A 21,691-nucleotide genomic window follows, 5' to 3' on the forward strand; every position below is an offset into this window, starting at 1 on the left:
AAGAGCCCAAGGGATCCAGGGCAATTTGGCAAATTGGATCCAAAATTGGCAGGAGGCAGAGGGTGATGGTCGAGAGTTGTACTTGCGAGTGGAAGCCTGTGATCAGTGGTGTACCGCAGGGATCGGGCTGGGACCCTTGCTGTTTGTGGTGTACATTAATGATTTAGACGTGAATATAGGAGGTATGATCAGTAAGTTCGCAGATGACATGAAAATTGGTGGTGTCGTAAATAGTGAGGAGGAAAGCCTTAGATGACAAGACGATATAGATGGGCTGATAAGATGGGCGGAGCAGTGGCAAATGGAATTTAATCCTGACAAGTGTGAGATGATGTATTTTGGGAGGACTAACAAGGCAAGGCAATATACAATGGATGGTAGGACTCTATGAAGTACAGAGGGTCAGAGGGACCTTGGTGTACTTGACCATAGATCACTGAAGGCAGCAGCACAGGTAGATAAGGTGGTTAGGAAGGCATATGGGATACTTGCCTTTATTAGCCGAGGCATAGGATATTAGAGCAGGGAGGTTATGATGGAGCTGTATAAAATGCTAGTTAGGCCACAGCTGGAGTACTGTGTACAGTTCTGGTCGCCACACTATAGGAAGGATGTGATTGCACTGGAGAGGGTGCAGAGGAGATTCACCAGGATGTTGCCTGGGCTGGAGCATTTCAGCTATGAAGAGAGACTGGATAGGCTAGGGTTGTTTTCCTTCGAACAGAGAAGGCTGAGGGGGGACCTGATTGAGGTATACAAAATTATGGAGGGGCATTGATAGGAAGAAACTTTTTCCCCTAGCGGAGGTGTCAATAACCAGGGGGCATAGATTTAAGGGAAGGGGCAGGAGGTTTAGAGGGGATTTGAGGAATAAATTATCCCCCAGAGGGTGGTTGGAATCTGGAATACACTACCTGACAGGGTAGTAGAGGGAGGAACCCTCAACATTTAAGAGGTATTTGGATGTGCACTTGAAATGCCATAGCATACAAGGCTACAGGCCAAGTGCTGGAAAATGGGATTAGAATAGATAGGTGCTTGATGGCCAGCACAGACACGATGGACCGAAGGGCCTGTTTCTGTGCTGTTAACTCTATGACTCTATGACCTACATATTATACACAGTCTGGTACAGATTATATACAGTCTACTCACATGTAGCATAAATATATACAATCCAGTCAATGATAGAGTATATTTCATACATAGTCCACATTATACCATATGTCACACACAGTCTAGCATGGTATAGTATATGTTTCAATATATTAAACACAGTTCAGCATGTTATAATACACAATAAATGGAGTACATCCTAATACTATACATTACATATGGTGCAATATATATGTGTTATTATACAAGTCCGTTGCTATATTATGTACAGCCCAGCACAGCCCCTCACACACATCAGAAACTAGTCAAGGACCTTCACATCTCAAATCTTTCACAAATATTTCACACAATTATAGAATTATGCAAATTCATAAATAGCTAAACTAAAGAGAAACCCTGAGGTGTAAAAGTGCAGATATTGACAACACTCTGAAATAACCCAGGACCCACAGATAACCTGGGACCCCCAAATAATCCAGGACCTCCCAATTAACCAGGACCTCAAGTAACCCAAATCCCCAAACAGCCCGAATCCCCAGATAACCCAGACTCATGTAACCTAAATGACCTGCCACCCCCAGATAACCCGGGACACCAGGTAACACAGACCCCCAAAATAACAGAGCCCCCAAATAATCCCGACCCCTCCCCAAATAACACGGACCCCTGATAACCTGGGACCACCCCGCTGGAGAAACCAGACTCACTAATATTTACGTTGTTGCTAAGAATGATTTACAGTGGGATGAAAGCATTAAATAAAAACAGCTAAACAACTACTAAAATAAAGCAGTGCATAAGGACTGTAAATATGGGAGTCGGCTTCCAGTGAGATACAGCTTCTCCTTCTCAGTCACATTCTCACCCTCCCTTCGCTCCTTTACCTTCTCGATCTTAGCCAGCCATTCCCGGTTTAACGCCAACTCTGCCATGAAAGCCTGGTGCTTCAGCCATTTTTTGTGCAGCTTCTGAACGTCGTCGTGTGACGTGGTCCGGACCGTCAGCATCTTCTCATTAATCCAGTCGCCCAACTGCAAGGAAGAGAGGAAACACTGAGATCACTCAGCTCCCCCCCCCACACATCCTGGGATTGCTTGTGGTGAAAGTGCTGCAGTCCCACTATCCCATCTCCTTGCCTGACCTCAGCACATTCAGTAAATGTGGAATGCTGCAGTGTACCTACATCCTGCACACACGTCAACAAGCACTGCACCCTGCACACTGCAGCCAGAATTAACAGCACCAGCTGGAGCAAGGGACAAGCAGACACTGACCCAGACCGAGGGTTTTGAGAGCGTTTGGCAGCTCCGATCCTTTCAAACCCAAGGAACAAAATCAAACAGATTTAATCGGAAAGAATTCTTTGAGGATGCATCAGTACAAAGGAGAATCAGACAGGATCTAGCCAAAGCAGCATCAAGCTTCACACTGCAACACAGCCGGAGTGAGGGGGAGGAGCTGGGAGGTAACACCAGCTTATAACTGACGTTAGACAAGAAGCACTGACACACTTCACACCCAGGTCAATGGGAACACCAAGACAGTCAGGGTTACCACTGAACAGATCCCAGCAACCACTGAACACATCCTGGCAACCAGCCTGGCAACATCTGAATACACCCAGCAACCAACCCGGTAACCACCGAACACATCCAGCAACCAGCCCGGCAACCACTGAACACATCCCAGCAACCAGCCCGGCAACCAGTGCACACATCCCAGCAACCAGCCCGGCAGCCACTGAACACATCCCGGCAACCACTGAACACATCCCGGCAACCAGGCCAGCAACCACTGAACACATCCTGGCAACCAGCCTGGCAACCACTGAACACATCCCGGCAACCAGCCCGACAACCAGTGAGCACATCCCAGCAACCAGCCCGGCAACCACTGAACACATCCTGGCAACCAGCCCGGCAACCAGTGCACACATCCTGGCAACCAGCCCAGCAACTACTGAACACATCCCAGCAGCCAGCCTGGCAACCAGTGCACACATCCCAGCAACCAGCCCGGCAACCAGTGCACACATCCCAGCAACCAGCCCGGCAACCACTGAACACATCCCAGCAACCAGCCCGGCAACCACTGAACACATCCTGGCAACCAGCACAGCAACTACTGAACACATCCCAGCAGCCAGCCCGGCAACCAGTGCACACATCCCAGCAACCAGCCCGGCAACCACTGAACACATCCAGCAACCAGCCTGGCAACCACTGAACACATCCCGGCAACCACTGAACACATCCCGGCAACCAGCCCAGCAACCACTGAACACATCCTGGCAACCAGCCCAGCAACCAGTGAACAAATCCCAGCAACCAGCCCGGCAACCAGTGCACACATCCCAGCAACCACTGAACACATCCCAGCAACCAGCCCAGCAACCACTGAACACATCCCAGCAATCAGCCTGGCAACCACTGAACACATCCTGGCAACCAGCCCGGCAACCAGTGCATACATCCCAGCAACCAGCCCGGCAACCACTAACACATCCCAGCAACTAGACTGGCAACCACTGAACACATCCCGGCAACCACTGAACACTTCCCAGCAACCAGCTTGGCAACCACGGAAAACATCCCGGCAACCAGCCCAACAAACAGTGAGCACATCCCAGCAACCAGTCCGGCTACCAGTGCACACATCCTGGCAACCAGCCTGGCAACCACCGAACACATCCCAGCAACCAGCCCGGCAACCACTGAACACTTCCCAGCAACCAGCTTGGCAACCACTGAACACATCCCGGCAACCACTGAACACATCCCAGCAACCAGCCCGGCAACCACTGAACACATCCCAGCAACCAGCTTGGCAACCACGGAACACATCTCTGCAACCAGCCCGGCAACCTCTGAAAGATCCCAGAAACTTTGAACACATCCCGGCAACTGCTGCACAAATGGAAGCAACCAGCTTGACAACCGTTCAAGCAACTGCTGTACACATCTCAGCAACCATCCCAATCACAGCAGCAGCTGAACACATCATGGCAACAAGGGCAGCAAATCCTGAACACATCCCGGTAACTATCCCAGCAAACATCCCAGTTACAGGTACACAGATCATTAAACGGTCATGTGTAGATACGTAAGTCATCAAAAAGGCTAATGGATTGCTGGCCTTTATATCTAGAGAACTAGAATACAAGAGTGTAGACTTCATGCTTTAGCTGTGCAAAGACCTGGTTAGACCACACCTGAAGTTACTGTGAGCAGTTCTGGTCACCATACCTGAGGAAGGAGATAATGGCTTTGGTTACATTATGAGGATAATTACACAGACTGGGGTTATATTCCCCGGCATTTAGAAGATTAAAGGGTGATTTGATTGAAGTTTGCAAGATATTAAGGGAACTGATAGCGTAGATAGAGAGAGAAACTATTTCTGCTGGTTAGGGAGTCTAGGACTAGGGACATAGTCTAAAAATTAGAGCCAGACCTTTCAGGAGTGAAATTAGGAAACACTTCCATACACAAAAGGTAGCAGCAGTTTGGAACTCTCTTCCGCAAATGACGATTGGTGCTAAATTAATTGTAAATTTCAAATGTGAGATTGTTAGATTCCTGTCAACCAAAGATATTAAGAGTATTGGGCAAAGGGGGTGAATTACAGGCTAATCGGGGGGGGTTTTGGGCTTTATAAATAGAACAAAATAACAGATGCCCATGAATAAGTACAGGCTGGAATCTAATCTACGGTTTCAGGGGGGTTTATACATAAACCACTGACTCCATCAATCTCCCGGTACTGTCTGTGACTGAAGCAGACTGTTTGCACCTTTGACGTTGTGTATGACCCCGAGAGGAGCTGCCGACTTCATATCCACTCTATCATTCAGACCACCTTTTTCCACCTCCTTAACATTGCCCGACTCCGCCCCTGCCTCAGCTCATCTGCTGCTGAAACCCTCATCCACACATTCATTACCACGAGACTTGACTTTTCCAATGCACTCCTGCCCAGACTTCCATCTTCAACCCTCCATAAACTTAAGCTCATCCAAAAGTCTGTCGCCCGTATCCTAACTCGCGCCAAGACCTATTCACCCATCATACTGTCCTCCCTGAGCTACATAGGCTCCAGTTTGAGCACCACCTCGATTTTAAAATTCTCGTCCTTGTTTTCAAATCCCTCCTTGGCCTTACCCCTCCCTATCGCTGTAATCTCCTCCAGCCCCGCAACACTTTGAGGTCTTTGCACTCCTAGAATTCTGATCTCTTGCGCATCAGTCCACCATTGGTGGCTGTGTCTTCAGCCGTCTGGCCCTGAGGCTCTGGAATTCCCTCCCTAAATCTCTTCACCTCCCCCCCTCTTGTAAGACACTCCTCAAAACCTATCTTTTTGACCAAACGTTTGGTCATCTGTCCTAATATCTCATGTGGCTCGGTATCAAAATTTGTTTGATAATGCTACTGTGAAGCACCTTGGGATGTTAAAGACGCTATACAAATGCAAGTCATTGTTGCTGTTTGTTAAGATACAGGCTGGAATCTAATCAAGGGGTTAGCGGGATTTATAGATAAAATAACACAGGAACAGCAGAAGGCAATTTCGTCCCTTGAGCTTGTTTCGCCATTTCAGTGGGATCGTGGCTGATCTGCGACCTAACTCCAGAAACCCGCCTTTGCCCCATACCCCTTAACAGCTTTGGTTAGCAAAAATCTATCAATCTCAGATTTAAAATTAATAACTGGCCCGGCATCAGCTACTGTCTGTGGAAAAACATTTTACCACCTTTTGTATGTAGAAATGTTTTCTAACTTAACTCCTGTTAAGGTCTGGAGTCGCCTGGCTGCGGGACGACTTTAAGAGAGCACCACCTTAAGACGCTGTCGGTGAAGGTCATCAGAGGAAGTGATGTCGCATCACACGTGACCAGGGAGTTGTGGGTGGAGCCCAAGAGTGAGATATGCATTGGTGTGCTCGTGCAGTAACTGTTTGTGTGTGTATATATATATATATATATACATGTTCTAGTTAAGTTATAATAAAACCCATGTTCTCTTTGGATATTACTTGTAGTTCTGTGAACTTACAACAGCTCACATACCAAAGGGACAAGTAATATTACACTGATTGTAATTTTTAGACTATTTCTCCTAGTCCTAGACCCCTCAACCAACAGAAATAGTTTCTCTCTATTTACACGATCAGTTTCCCTTAATATCTTGAAAACTTAGATCAAATCATCTTTTAATCATCTAAATTCGAGGGAATGCAACCCTAGTTTAGGTGTAATTTCCCTTCGTAATTTAACCCTTGGAGTTCAGGTATCATTCTGGTAAATCTATGCTGCACTTTCTCCAAGGCCAATATATCCTTTCTAAAGTATGGTTCACAGAAGTGAACACAGTTTGCCAGCTATGGTTTAACCAGGGCTTTGTAAAGCTGCAGCATGATCTGTACCCCCTTGTATTCTAGTTCTCTAGATATGAAGACCAGTATTCCATTTCCTTTCTTGATTAATTTCTGTCCCTGTTCATGACATTTTAATTAACTGTGTGCTTGGACTCCTAAGTCTCTTTGCACTTCCACCCTTTCTAGTTTTTTACCATTTAAAAAGGACCCAGTTCTACCCTATTTAGGTCCAAAGCGGATGACCTCACATTTGCCTACAGTGCAATCCATTTGCCACAATTTTGCCCATTCATTTACTTTATGAATAGTGTTGTAATTTTATGCTTCCATCTATACTGCTTACAATGCCGTCCATCTTTGTGTTATCGACGAAGGTGGATATTCTACCCGTCACCTAAGTGGTTAATGAATAGTGAATAGTTGAGGCCCCAACACAAATCCCTGTGGGACTCCACTAGACACATCCTGCCTATTAACCTGCCCATTGTCCCTACTCTCTGTTTCCTGCCACTTAACCAGGTCAATAATTCTCCCTCAATTAAAAAAAAAATTATTTTCATGGGATCTGGGCATCACGGGTAAGGCCAGCATTTATTACCCATCATTAATTGCCCTTGAATTGAGTGGCTTGCTAGGCCATTTCAGAGGGCAGTTAAGAGTCAACCACATTGCCGAGGGTCTGGAGTCACATGTCGGCCAGACCAGGTTAGGACAGCAGATTTCCTTCCCTAGAGGACATTAGTGTTTACTGGTTTTTATGACAATCAATGATAGCTTCATGGTACCATTCCTGAGACTAGCTTTCAATTCCAGATTTTTTAAATAATTGAATTTAAATTCCACCAGCTGCCGTGGTGGGATTTGAATCCGTGTTCCCAGGGCATAGCCTGGGTCTCTTGATTACTAGTTCAGTGACATTACCACTACGCCACCGTCCCCCCTTGAGCTCCCATGAGCTTCAACTTACCCGAGCAGTCACTTATGAGGAACTTCATCAAAAGCTTTCTGAAAGTCCATATAAATAACATCCAACATCATTCCCCTGTCCACTACTTCAGTTACCACTTCAAAAAAAAAATTCAATCAGGTTTGTCAGGCATGACCTACCCTTTACAAATCTCATGATCTGCTGAAAATTTTCAATGTGTTCAGTTACCTTATCCTTAGAGACTTGAGTAATTTCCCAAAAACAGATGTAGGCTAATAGGTCTACAATTCCCTGGTTCCCCTCTGTCACTGTTCTGAAATAGTAGAGTGACATGTGCAATTTTCCAAAGCCATCTAGTCCTGGGATTTGTAACTCTGTAGTGCCATTATTTTCGTCATTACTACTAATTTGCTTATGTTAACTTTGGGGCACCCACATCTCTGATTCTGTATTGGTTTCCTTAGTATGTCTGGCATGCTACCCTCTACTGTAAATACTGATGCAAAGTAATTATTTAGCATGTTAGCCATTTCCTGATTTTCAATGGTAATATTACCATTATCAGTTTTAAGTGGTCCACATTGCTCTGAACAATGCTTTTTTCCCTAATATAATTGAAAAAGATTTTTGTGTTGATTTTGACATCTCTTTTAAGTTTCTTTTCATACTCCCTTTTCGTAGCTCTTACTATCTGTTTTGTCACCCTTTTCTGTTCTTTATATCCCTCCCAGTTGCCAGAATTTGTGCTATTGTTTGCATTCTTGCATGCTTTTTCTTTTAGTTTTATGTGGCAGGTGGAAGGAGTGGCAGTGGGAGAGCATTTTGGTGGTAGTGATCATAATTCAGTCTGTTTTAACATGATCATGGAAAAGGACAAGGATAGAACAGGCGTTAGAGTTCTCAATTGGGGCAAAGCCATTTTACTAAGCTGAGGAGTGATTTAGCGAAAGTGGACGAGTGAAACAGCTACTTGAAGGTAAATCAGTGTCAGGCATGCAAAGGAGAAATTCAAGGGGTTCAGAGTAAACATGTTCCCACAAAGAAAAAGAGTGGGATGGCCAAATCTAGAACCCCCATGGATGTCAAGGAGCTTACTGGGTAAAATAAGGCAGAAAAGGAAAGCTTATGTCCGACACCAAGAACTCAATACTACAGAAAGCCAAGAGAAGTATAGAAAGTGGAAGGGTGAAATCAAAAAGGAAATTAGGAAAGCTAAGAGCGGGTGTGAAAGAATATTGGCAACCATAATCAAGGTGAACCCAAAGATATTTTATCAATAAATTGGGAGCAAGAGGATAACTAAGGCAAGGGTAGGGCCCATCAAAGACCAAAAAGGTAACCTATGTTTAGGGGCGGAAGATGTTGGTATTGTTCTTAATGAATATTTTGCATCTGTTTTCACAAAAGAGGGGGACGATGCAGATATTGTAGTCAAGGAAGAGGGGTGTGAAGTATTGGATGTAATAAACATAGGGAGAGAGGAAGTATTAATGGGATTAGCATCCTTGAAAATTGATAAATCACCAGGGCCAGATGAAATTACCCCAGGGTGTTAAACAAAGCAAGAGAGGAAATAGCAGAGGGTCTGACCATCATTTTCCAGTCCTCACTGGATACAGGTATGGTGCCGGAGGATTGGAGGACTGCTAACGTTGTACCTCTGTTTAAAAAGGGAGCGAGGGATAGATCGAATAATTACAGGCCAGTCAGTCTAACCTCAGTAGTGGGCAAATTATTATCTGAGAGATAGGATAAACTGTTACTTAGAAAGGCACAGGTTAATCAAGGATAGTCAGCATGGATTTGTTGAGGGAACATCTTATCTGAAGAACTTGATTGAATTTTTGAAGAAGTGACAAGGAAGATAGATGAGGGTAGTGCAGTTGATGTGGTCTACATGGATTTCAGCAAGGTTTTTGACAAGGTCCCACATGGTAGCCTGATTAAAAACAAAATCCCATGGGATCCAGAGAACTGCAGCAAGGTGGATACAAAATTGGCTCAGTGGCAGGAAACAAAGGGTAATTGTTGACAGGTGTTTTTGCGACTGGAGGGCTTTTTCCAGTGGCGTTCCGGAGGGCTCAGTACTGGATCCCTGTAAATTTAGGGGGCACGATCAAGAAGTTTGCAGACGACACAAAGATTAGTCATGTTGTTGATAGCGAGGAGGATAGTTGTAGGCAGCAGGACGATATCGATGGATTGGGCAGGTGGGCAGAAAAGTGGCAAGTGGAATTCAACCCAGAGAAGTGTGAGGTGATGCATTTGGGGAGGTCAAACAAGGCAAAGAAATACACGGTTCATGAGAGAATACTGAGAGGTGTAGAGGAAGTGAGTGACTTTGGAGTGAATGTCCACAGATCCCTGAAGGTAACAGGACAGGTCGATAAGGAGGTTAAGAAGGCATATGGAATACTTTAATAAAAACAAGAAATGCTGGAAATACTCAGCAGGTCTGGCAGCATCTGTAGGGAGAGAAGCAGAGTTAACGTTTCAGGTAAGTGACCCTTCTTCAGAACTAGCAAATATTAGAAATGTAAAAGGTAAGGAATAGGTGTACATAGGACAAGATCACAGAATAGCTGACCAGAAGGTCATGGAGCAAAGGCAAACAATATTTTAATGGTGTGTTGAAAGACAAAGCATTAGTACAGATTGGGTGTTATATTATATGGAATACTTTCCCTTATTTGCTGAGGTATAGAAGACAAGAGCAGGGAGGTTATGTTGGAACTGTATAAATCATTGGTTAGGCCACAACAGGAGTACTGTGTGCAGTTCTGGTCACCTCATTACAGAAAGGATGTAACTGCACTGAGAGGGTACAGAGGAGATTTATAAGGATGTTGCCAGGACTGGAAAAATGCAGCTATCAGGAAAGATTGGGTCGGCTGGAGTTGTACTCCTTGGAACAGAGAAGGTTGAGGGGAGATCTGATTGAGATGTATGAAATTTTGAGGGGCCTGGATAGAGTGGAGGTGAAGGGCCTATTTACCTTAGCAGAGAGGTCAGTGACTAGGGGGCATAGATTTAAAGTGATTGGTAGAAAGATTAGAGGGGAGATGAGGAACATCCTTTTCACCCAGATGGTGGTGGGGGTCTGAACTCACTGCCTGAAAGGGTAGCAGAGGCAGAAACCCTCAACACATTCAAAAAGAGTCTGGATATGCACCTCAAGTGTCGTAACCTGCAGGGCTACGGACCAAATGCTGGAAAGTGGGATTAGGTTGAGGGGTTCATTTCTTTTGGTCGGCACAGACACAATGAGCCAAGTGGCCTCTTTATCTGCCGTAAACATTCTATGATTCTATGTCGGGCTTACTTCTTTATTCATCCACGGTTATGTTTTTGGTAACTAGAGCTCTTGCCCCATAACGTTATAAACTTGCTGTATCAGATTAAATTATTTCTTCAACACCACCTATGATCTTCTGTCGTTTGATTTGTATAGTTTACTGTCGGCAGCCTCTGTTTCATTCTGTTGCAGTTGACCTTACCCAAGTCTAGAATCTTAGTAGCTGTTTTACGTTGCTCCCTTTCAAACACAACATTGAACTCAATCATATTATGATTGCTATTAGGTATATGTTCACGTGCTGTTAGGCTGATAACTAAATCTGCCTCGTGGCTCATTGTTAAACTTAATATAGCCTGCCCCCCACCTGTTGATTCTGGGACATATTGTTTGCAGAAAACTGTCCTGAACGCATTCAAGAAATTGGCTACCTTTCTGACATGAGCTCCTCCGCTTACCCCAATTTATGAAAGTTAAAATCCCGCATTAAAACCACTCTGCCTTTACTACATGCTTCTAATTTCTGCATTAATACATTCTGCTACCAGGGGGTCTATGCACAACTCCCACAACAGTCTTAAATCCTTTTCCATATCTTAATTCTACCCATAAAATCTTCACTGTCTGTTTACTTCTTGTTATATCATCTCTTGTCACTGAAGAAATTTCATCCTCTCCCCCCCACCTATCAGATTCCCCCTCCTTCCTGTAGACCTTATTACCTGGCATTATTCAGTTTCCAGTCCTGATCAACTTGCAGCCATATAAGTACCATGTTGTACCCTCTAAGTTGAGTTTGTGCCGACAATTGATTCCATTTGTTCCTTATACTCCCGTGGACTGAATTTTCCCAAATCCCAAGCTGTCCCACCACCAGGAACGAAAGCAGATCCCAGGCCCATGCAGATGGACTGAGGCCAATTAAGTAGGAGGCAGCCAGAACCGCTGTCGGTGGGCGTTGGCAGGCAGCTGTGCTGCTGCAGTTCCCGTCATTAAGAATATCCCATGGCATCGGAAAGACATCGAGCTCTCCTCCCGATGCCTTTTGCCACCATTCTACAAGCACCCCTCCCCACCTCCACCCCATGCCTCCCAAACTGTCTCGAGAGGGCGGGCAAAATCCAGCCAGTAACTCACTCCCAGCTAACCATCATGCTCTATATAAAACAGATATACCGGAGTGAGTTACTGGCTGGAATCCAATTGAGTATTGCAGTGGTTTATATATTTAGAAAACCTGATACCTGGGATTGAGTCACTAGCTTGAGTCTAATTTAGGAGACTGGGAGTTGATATATAGAATATTGATATACAGAATCTGTCCCTTGATGCAGAGCTCGAAACACGCATAGGGAAAGCAGCTACCACCTTTGGCCAACCCACGAAACGCACATGGGATAACACCAAGCTGACCCTTAGGACCAAGCTGATGGTTTATAAGGCCTGTGTTCTCAGCAACATGCTCGATGGCTGTGAAACATGGGCGACTTACAGCTACCAGGAAAAGAAGCTCAATAATTTCCATCTTTGTTGTTTGCAGTGCATTATGGGTATATCCTGGCAGGACAAAATTACAAATGTGGCAGTCCTCTCAAAGGCAGAGCTCCCAAGTGTGTTGGTACTGATCAAACAGAGGTGGCTTCAATGGATCGGACATGTCTGCAGGATGGAAGACTGTCGCAAACCCAAGGATCTTCTGTATGGTGAGATAGCAGGGGCTAGACGACCAGTGGGGCACCCAAAGCTCCGCTTCAAGGATGCAAACGTGACACGAAGGCCCGAAATCTCTATCGTACCTGGGAGTCACTAGCTGGTGAAAGAGGGAACTGACAACATATCCTGTGGACTGGTGTGCACTACCACGACAACCAGTGGCTACAGCAGCTTGGCAACAGACACCAACGCCGAAAACAATAGCCCACAGTGTCACTTGGTAGCTTCACTTGTGGCAGAACCTGCCTCTCAAGGATCAGCCTTCACAGCCATCAGCAAAGGTGCACCAAGAGAAGACACCCCACCTAAATGGATTGTTTGCTGCGTGCCCATCATCTTTTGTAGATGGAGGATGCCAACCATATAAAATAATGAATATCCAGGAGTGAGTTTCAATCTAGAATCTAATCGAGGAGTTCAGGGTGGTTTTATTATAGAATAACAAATAGCTGGAGTCAGCTGCAGGCTCTAATGGTTTATATATTGCATAACAGTGAACTGGGAATTACAGGCTGGAATCTAATCATGGGATGAGTGGAATTACATATGGAATATCAGATTCCTGTTAATAAGTTACGGGCTGAAAACTAATCAAGGGGATTATATATAGAATTTATATATAGAAAACAACAGCTCATAAAGTTTATATAGTGGGTTAGGGCCAGAATAATTGATTCCCGGGAGTTCATTACAGTCTGCAATCTCATCGAGGAGTTCATGTGGTCTATATGTAGAATCATGGGGATTTTGGATTAAGTCACAGGCTGAAATCTAATCAAGGGGTTCAAGGGTGTTTATCGGTGGAATAACAGATACTCATGAGTTAGTTACAGACTGGAATGTAATCAAGAGGCTCGGGATGTTTATAGCTAGAGTAACGGCTGCACCGGTGTGAGTTATAGGCTCGAATTTAATCAAGGAGTTTGGGTAGTTATAGAATAAACAGATATGCGAGAGGGAGTTACAGGCTGGAACTTAACCGAAGGGTTCAGGCAATTTCTATAAAGCATTACTAGTACCTGAGAGTAAGTTATAGACTGGAAGCTGATCGAGGGGTTTGTGGGATCTATTTATAGAATAGAGGCTGGGACTAATATCAGGGTTTCGGGTGCTTTTTTTATATAGAATAACAGATAGCTGGGAGTGAATTAAGGGCTTGAATCTAATTGAGCGATTGAGGGGGGCTTATGTTTATAATAACAGATACCCAGCAGTGACTTAAAGGCTGGAATCTAATCGAGGGGCTTGGAGAGGTCTTTATATAGAGTGAGAGATATCTGGGAGTTATTTACAGGCTGCAATCTGATCGAAGGGTTCAAGTGGTTTATCTATAGAATAACAGATACCACGAGTGAGTTACAGGCTAGAATTTAATTGAGGGGTTCAGTTGGTTTACAGAATAGAATCATAGAAAGTTTAAGGCACAGAAAGAGGCCACTTGGCCCATCATGTCTGTGCCGGCTGAAAAATGGTCCACCGATTCTAATCCCACCTTCCAGCATTTGGTCCGTAGCCCTGCAGCTTACAGCACTTGAGATGCATATCCAGATTCTTTTTGAATGAGTTGAGGGTCTCTGCCTCAACCACTCTTTTCAGACAGTAAGTCCCAGATCCCCACCACCCTCTGGGTGAAAATGTTTTTCCTCATCTCCCCTCTAATTTTTCTACCAATCACTTTAAATCTATGCCCCCTCGTCATTGACCTCTCTGCTAAGGTAAATAGACCCTTCACCTCCACTCCATCCAGGCCCCTCAAAATTTTGTACATTTCAATCAGATCTCCCCTCAGCCTTCTCTGTTCCAAGGAGAACAACCCCAGCCTATCCAATCTTTCCTCATAGCTGCATTTTTCCAGTCCTAGCAACATCCTCATAAATCTCCTCTGTACCTTCTCAAGTGCAATTACATCCTTTCTGTAATGAGGTGATCAGAACTGCACACAGTACTCAATATATATATATATTGTATTATATTATGTATAGAATGATATACGAAAGTGTGGAATGTGGGTTAGGGCCAGAATTACACCCGAGATGGGCAGTGCTGCCCCCTGTAGAGCGAACTGGCTGTTGGATTACCTGCGTGGGCAGTGGGGGTATAGTACAGAGAGGACCAAGCTCATTGGAATGGCCGGAGATAGTTTCACGCTCGCCCCATTTCTCATTGTACCCAGCTGCGTGAGGATCCCACAATCACTTGCTGCTCATTAGTGCCTTTGCAGCTTCAATTACGAGCTTCCCTTACATTATGCATCTGTACAAAGAAATTATAAATATTCCAACGCTTCCAATTACTAAATATAAAAAGAGAAGTAGCTGAGCCTGGTGCTAAACAGCCCTTAAAAGCTGCTTCTCCAGCCTCCCAATTTAACACCAACTGCATCAAAAGCATTTTAGCGGCGTCTTTAATGTTCAATAATTCTGCCCCCTCCCCCTGCGCTGCCCCTCTCCTCTCCTCTCCTCTGGACAAGTCCTGACCACAGCCTCCCACTGAATCTCCCAGCACCCACCTCGTGACAATCCTGGAGAAACCGCTGCAGCTCCCATTGGTCGCTCAAACGCATCAACCAATCGTGAGCCAGCTTGTAATTGTGTTGGCTCCTAAAAAATGAGATGGAAAATGGTCAGTCCTGGTCTGACATGAGGCAATCTTCAACATAATACAGCCACAGCAGCTGCCATAATCCTGTTTGGACACCAGGACTGTCGGATATTTTGAGAAACAGCACATTCCAAAATGGCTGGCAGGTATTTCACATTCAGGTGCTGATTCGACCATTTATCACTGGTGTGAAGCCCAACCCGTAAGAAAGGAGACAACAGAATCTTAGGCACAGAAGGAAGCCACTCAGTCTCTACAGCCTGTGCAAAATTCAATTAGATCATTGCTGATCTGTATGTTAACTCCATATCCCTTAATACGCTTATCTAACAAAAAATGTTCACTCTCAATTTTGAAACTATCAATTGACTCCCAGCTTCCACAACTTTTTGGGGAAAGAGTTCCAGATTTCCACTACCCTTTATGTGAAGTGCTTCCTGACATCACTCCTGAATGGCTTAGCTCTGATTTTATGATTACGCCTCCTTTTTCTGGACTCCCCCACCCTCCCAGAGGAAATAGTTTCTCTCTATCTACCCGATCGACTCCTTTAATCGTCTTAAACACCTCGATTAGATCACCTCTTAGTCTTTTATATTCAATGGAATGCAAGCCTAATCTCTGCAACATGTCCCTATAATCCCTCTATTTAAGCCCTGGTATCATTAGGGTGAATCTTCATCTAAGTCATTGATAAATATGGTGAAAAGCTGAGGTCCCTGTGCTGACCCCTGGGGCACACCACTTGTCACATCCTGCCAGTCAACCTATGTACCCTTTATTCCCACTCTGCCTCTTAGTCCCAACCAATTACCATATCAGAAGATTGTCTCCAATTCCATGCACTTTCATTTTTGCTAATCTCTTATGTGGAACCTTATCAAATGCCTTCTGGAGGTCCATATAGACAACTTCCATTATCACTCCCCTGCCCACCATGTTAGTGACCTCCTCAAAATGCTCAGCTGAATTAAATCAGAATGACCCACCCTTTACAAATCCATGCTGACTCTCTATGCTCAAGTCATACTTGTACCATTTTCACTGTCCTTGATAACAGATGCCCACAACTGGAGTTAGATTGATAGGTCTGTAGCTTCCTGGTTTCTCGCTCCCTCCTTCCTTAAATAATGGAGTGACATGTGCAATTTTCCAGTCCAATGGCACATTCCTGAATCTATAGAACTTTGCTAAATAACGGCGAACACATCTACAATTTCCCCGCTTGTTAATTTCCTTATTGTCCACTACAATCTCACCTGCCTCTCTTTGATGGACCCACATTGCCCCTTACCACTCGCTTTCAATATATTTCTAAAAATATTTTACAGTTAGTTTTGATATCCCTTGCAAGCTTTTTCATACTCCCTTTTTACACCCCTCACTACTTTCTTTGTATCGCTTTGTTGCTTTTTATACAGTAGATAGTCCGGATGAATAGAGGAGCATCTCTGTAAATGTTACAGTAGATTTATATCAGAAGGAGTTGGGAACGGACAGTTGAATACCCAGTGTTCAATCAGTATACAATGAGGTTAATACAGGCATGTGAATTGAAGCATTGCATTAAGAGTTGACCTTTAAGAACTGACATTAATTGGCACCTTTGCTCTCTGATTACGTGAACACAGGTAGGCAGGAGCTGAGTATTGGCATACCTTGTGGTGATGGACTTGGTTTGGTCTCTGATCTTGTCCAGGTAGATATTGCCGCTCTTCACCAGGTGCCCTCCAGCCTCGACCACCGTGTTGATCTTCTGCAGGTTTATTTCCAGTGTCACCAGGAAATCCCGGTGCTTCTTCATTGCTGCTTCCGCTGCCTCCACCGTTACAGGTAACTCAAGCTGGGCCAACACCGACTCCTATGCACAGGATTTACAATCAGAAGATATCACAGCACTAAGAGGTAGAAAAAGGGAATTCACAATCCCCACATGTAATTTTATCAGGAACAGGTGGATCAGACCTCCCCCTTCAGCAATATGAACAATGAATCTCAGCAGTTACCACTGTGCCCCTAGATTTATATGTGAGAAACCAACATGTCCTGCAGCCCATGTGCTGCTGAAACCCTCATCTATGCCCTTGTTCCTCCACTATTCAAATGCACTCCTGGCTTGACTCACTTCTTCTATCCTCTATAAACCTGCGCTCATCCAAAACTCTGCTGCCCATTTCCTAACTTACACCAGGTTCTGTACACCCATCACCCCTGAGTATCCTGATCTACAATGGCCCCCGGGTGTGCAATTCCTCAATTTTAAAATTCTCATCCTTGTTTTCAAATACCTCCATGGCCTCGCCCCTCCCTATCTTTGTAACCTCCTCCAGCCCCACCACCCTCCGAGATCTCTGCACTCTTTCCAATTCTGGCTCCCTGCGGCTCCCCAGTTTCTTTTGCTCCATTGGCAGCCGTGCCTTCAGCTGTCCAGCGCTTAAGCTCAGGAATTCCCTCCCTAAACCGCTCCACCTTTCTACCTCTCTTTCTTCCTTCAAGAGAGTCCTTACCTCTCAGAACAAGCTTTTGGTCACCTGTCCCAACATCTCCTTATCTACCTCAGTGTCAAAATTTTGTTTGATAACACTGCTGTGAAGCGCCTTGGCACATTTTACTGTGTTAAAGGCACTATATAAATGCAAGTTGTTGTTGTGATACCAACTCTGTACTTTCCTGGATTAACCAATTTGATTACCATGGATTAGACTATGATGCTGCCAAAATAAATGTTACTCAGTCTTAGCTCTATACAAGCCCAATTCCCAGAGCCAGATTCCATGCTGCTCACCAGTATGACAAGAATACCAGACAGTGAGACCCTATACTGACCCCAATACCAGACAGTGAGACCCTATACTGACCCCAATACCAGACAGTGAGACCAGATACTGACCCCAATACCAGACAGTGAGACCCTATACTGACCCCAATACCAGACAGTGAGACCAGATACTGACCCCAATACCAGACAGTGAGACCCTATACTGACCCCAATACCAGACAGTGAGACCAGATACTGACCCCAATACCAGACAGTGAGACCCTATACTGACCCCAATACCAGACAGTGAGACCAGATACTGACCCCAATACCAGACAGTGAGACCCTATACTGACCCCAATACCAGACAGTGAGACCCGATACTGACCCCAATATTGGACAGTGAGACCCGATACTGACCCCAATACCAGACAGTGAGACCCTATACTGACCCCAATACCAGACAGTGAGACCAGATACTGACCCCAATACCAGACAGTGAGACCATATACTGACCCCAATACCAGACAGTGAGACCTGATACTGACCCCAATATTGGACAGCGAGACCCAATACTGACCCCAATACCAGTGAGACCTGATACTGACCCCAATATTGGACAGTGAGACCCGATACTGACCCCAATACCAGTCAGAAACCCGATACTGACCCCAATACCAGACAGTGAGACCAAATACTGACCTCAATACCAGACAGTGAGACCAAATACTGACCCCAATACCAGACAATGAGACCTGATACTGACCCCAATACCAGACAATGAGACCTGATACTGACCCCAATACCAGACAGTAAGCCCGACACTGACCCCAATACCAGACAGTGAGATCAAATACTGACCCCAATACCAGACAGTAAGCCCGACACTGACCCCACCAGACAGTGAGACCCTATACTGACCCCAATACCAGACAGTGAGACCCGATACTTACCCCAATATTGGACAGTGAGACCCGATACTGACCCCAATACCAGACAGTGAGACCCTATACTGACCCCAATACCAGACAGTGAGACCAGATACTGACCCCAATACCAGACAGTGAGACCCTATACTGACCCCAATACCAGACAGTGACCTGATACTGACCCCAATATTGGACAGCGAGACCCGATACTGACCCCAATACCAGTGAGACCTGATACTGACCCCAATATTGGACAGTGAGACCCGATACTGACCCCAATACCAGTCAGAAACCCGATACTGACCCCAATACCAGACAGTGAGACCAAATACTGACCTCAATACCAGACAGTGAGACCAAATACTGACCCCAATACCAGACAATGAGACCTGATACTGACCCCAATACCAGACAATGAGACCTGATACTGACCCCAATACCAGACAGTAAGCCCGACACTGACCCCAATACCAGACAGTGAGATCAAATACTGACCCCAATACCAGACAGTAAGCCCGACACTGACCCCACCAGACAGTGAGATCAAATACTGACCTCAATACCAGACAGTAAGCCCGACACTGACCCCAATACCAGACAGTGAGACCCAATAATGACCTCAATACCAGACAGTGAGACCCAATAATGACGTCAATACCAGACAGTGAGACCCAATAATGACCTCAATACCAGACAGAGACACAATAATGACCCCAATACCAGACAGTGAGACCCAATAATGACCTCAATACCAGACAGTGAGACCAAATAATGACATCAATACCAGACAGTGAGACCCAATAATGACCTCAATACCAGACAGTGAGACCCAATAATGACCTCAATACCAGACAGTGAGACCAAATAATGACATCAATACCAGACAGTGAGACCAAATAATGACCCCAATACCAGACAGTGAGACCCTATACTGACCCCAATACCAGACAGTGAGACCTGATACTGACCCCAATATTGGACAGCGAGACCCGATACTGACCCCAATACCAGTGAGACCTGATACTGACCCCAATATTGGACAGTGAGACCCGATACTGACCCCAATACCAGTCAGAAACCCGATACTGACCCCAATACCAGACAGTGAGACCAAATACTGACCTCAATACCAGACAGTGAGACCAAATAATGACATCAATACCAGACAATGAGACCTGATACTGACCCCAATACCAGACAATGAGACCTGATACTGACCCCAATACCAGACAGTAAGCCAGACACTGACCCCAATACCAGACAGTGAGATCAAATACTGACCCCAATACCAGACAGTAAGCCCGACACTGACCCCACCAGACAGTGAGATCAAATACTGACCTCAATACCAGACAGTAAGCCCGACACTGACCCCAATACCAGACAGTGAGACCCAATAATGACCTCAATACCAGACAGTGAGACCCAATAATGACGTCAATACCAGACAGTGAGACCCAATAATGACCTCAATACCAGACAGAGACACAATAATGACCCCAATACCAGACAGTGAGACCCAATAATGACCTCAATACCAGACAGTGAGACCAAATAATGACATCAATACCAGACAGTGAGACCCAATAATGACCTCAATACCAGACAGTGAGACCCAATAATGACCTCAATACCAGACAGTGAGACCAAATAATGACATCAATACCAGACAGTGAGACCAAATAATGACCCCAATACCAGACAGTGAGACCCAATAATGACCTCAATACCAGACAGTGAGACCCAATAATGACCCCAATACCAGACAGTGAGACCCAATAATGACCTCAATACCAGACAGTGAGACCCAATAATGACCCCAATACCAGACAGTGAGACCCAATAATGACCTCAATACCAGACAGTGAGACCCAATAATGACCTCAATACCAGACAGTGAGACCCAATAATGACCCCAATACCAGACAGTGAGACCCAATAATGACCTCAATACCAGACAGTGAGACCCAATAATGACCCCAATACCAGACAGTGAGACCCAATAATGACCTCAATACCAGACAGTGAGACCAAATAATGACATCAATACCAGACAGTGAGACCCAATAATGACCACAATACCAGACAGTGACCCAATAATGACATCAATACCAGACAGTGAGACCCAATAATGACCTCAATACCAGACAGTGAGACCCAATAATGACCCCAATACCAGAAAGTGAGACCCAATAATGACCTCAATACCAGACAGTGAGACCCAATAATGACCTCAATACCAGACAGAGACCAAATAATGACATCAATACCAGACAGTGAGACCAAATAATGACCCCAATACCAGACAGTGAGACCAAATAATGACCTCAATACCAGACAGTAAGCCCGACACTGACCCCAATACCAGACAGTGAGATCAAATACTGACCCCAATACCAGACAGTAAGCCCGACACTGACCCCACCAGACAGTGAGATCAAATACTGACCTCAATACCAGACAGTAAGCCCGACACTGACCCCAATACCAGACAGTGAGACCCAATAATGACCTCAATACCAGACAGTGAGACCCAATAATGACGTCAATACCAGACAGTGAGACCCAATAATGACCTCAATACCAGACAGAGACACAATAATGACCCCAATACCAGACAGTGAGACCCAATAATGACCTCAATACCAGACAGTGAGACCAAATAATGACATCAATACCAGACAGTGAGACCCAATAATGACCTCAATACCAGACAGTGAGACCCAATAATGACCTCAATACCAGACAGTGAGACCAAATAATGACATCAATACCAGACAGTGAGACCAAATAATGACCCCAATACCAGACAGTGAGACCCAATAATGACCTCAATACCAGACAGTGAGACCCAATAATGACCCCAATACCAGACAGTGAGACCCAATAATGACCTCAATACCAGACAGTGAGACCCAATAATGACCCCAATACCAGACAGTGAGACCCAATAATGACCTCAATACCAGACAGTGAGA

At 45.1% G+C, this 21,691-nt stretch overlaps 1 protein-coding gene across 3 annotated transcripts in view; it reads right to left on the minus strand.

The window, feature by feature from the left end:
• The window catches only part of LOC137353122 (spectrin beta chain, non-erythrocytic 1-like), a 194,971-nt gene that overhangs the window by 93,942 nt on the left and 79,338 nt on the right, over positions 1-21,691 (minus strand). For all 3 annotated transcript variants that reach the window (XM_068019139.1, XM_068019136.1, XM_068019138.1), the window contains 3 exons: positions 16,685-16,887; positions 14,935-15,025; positions 2,001-2,147 (listed from right to left, as the gene is read on the minus strand). In XM_068019139.1, the coding sequence (XP_067875240.1) occupies positions 2,001-2,147; positions 14,935-15,025; positions 16,685-16,887 (441 nt within the window). The remainder of the gene's footprint in view (positions 1-2,000; positions 2,148-14,934; positions 15,026-16,684; positions 16,888-21,691) is intronic.

Source organism: Heterodontus francisci, chromosome 40, assembly GCF_036365525.1.
Source record: "Heterodontus francisci isolate sHetFra1 chromosome 40, sHetFra1.hap1, whole genome shotgun sequence".
Classification (NCBI taxonomy): Eukaryota; Metazoa; Chordata; class Chondrichthyes; order Heterodontiformes; family Heterodontidae; genus Heterodontus; species Heterodontus francisci.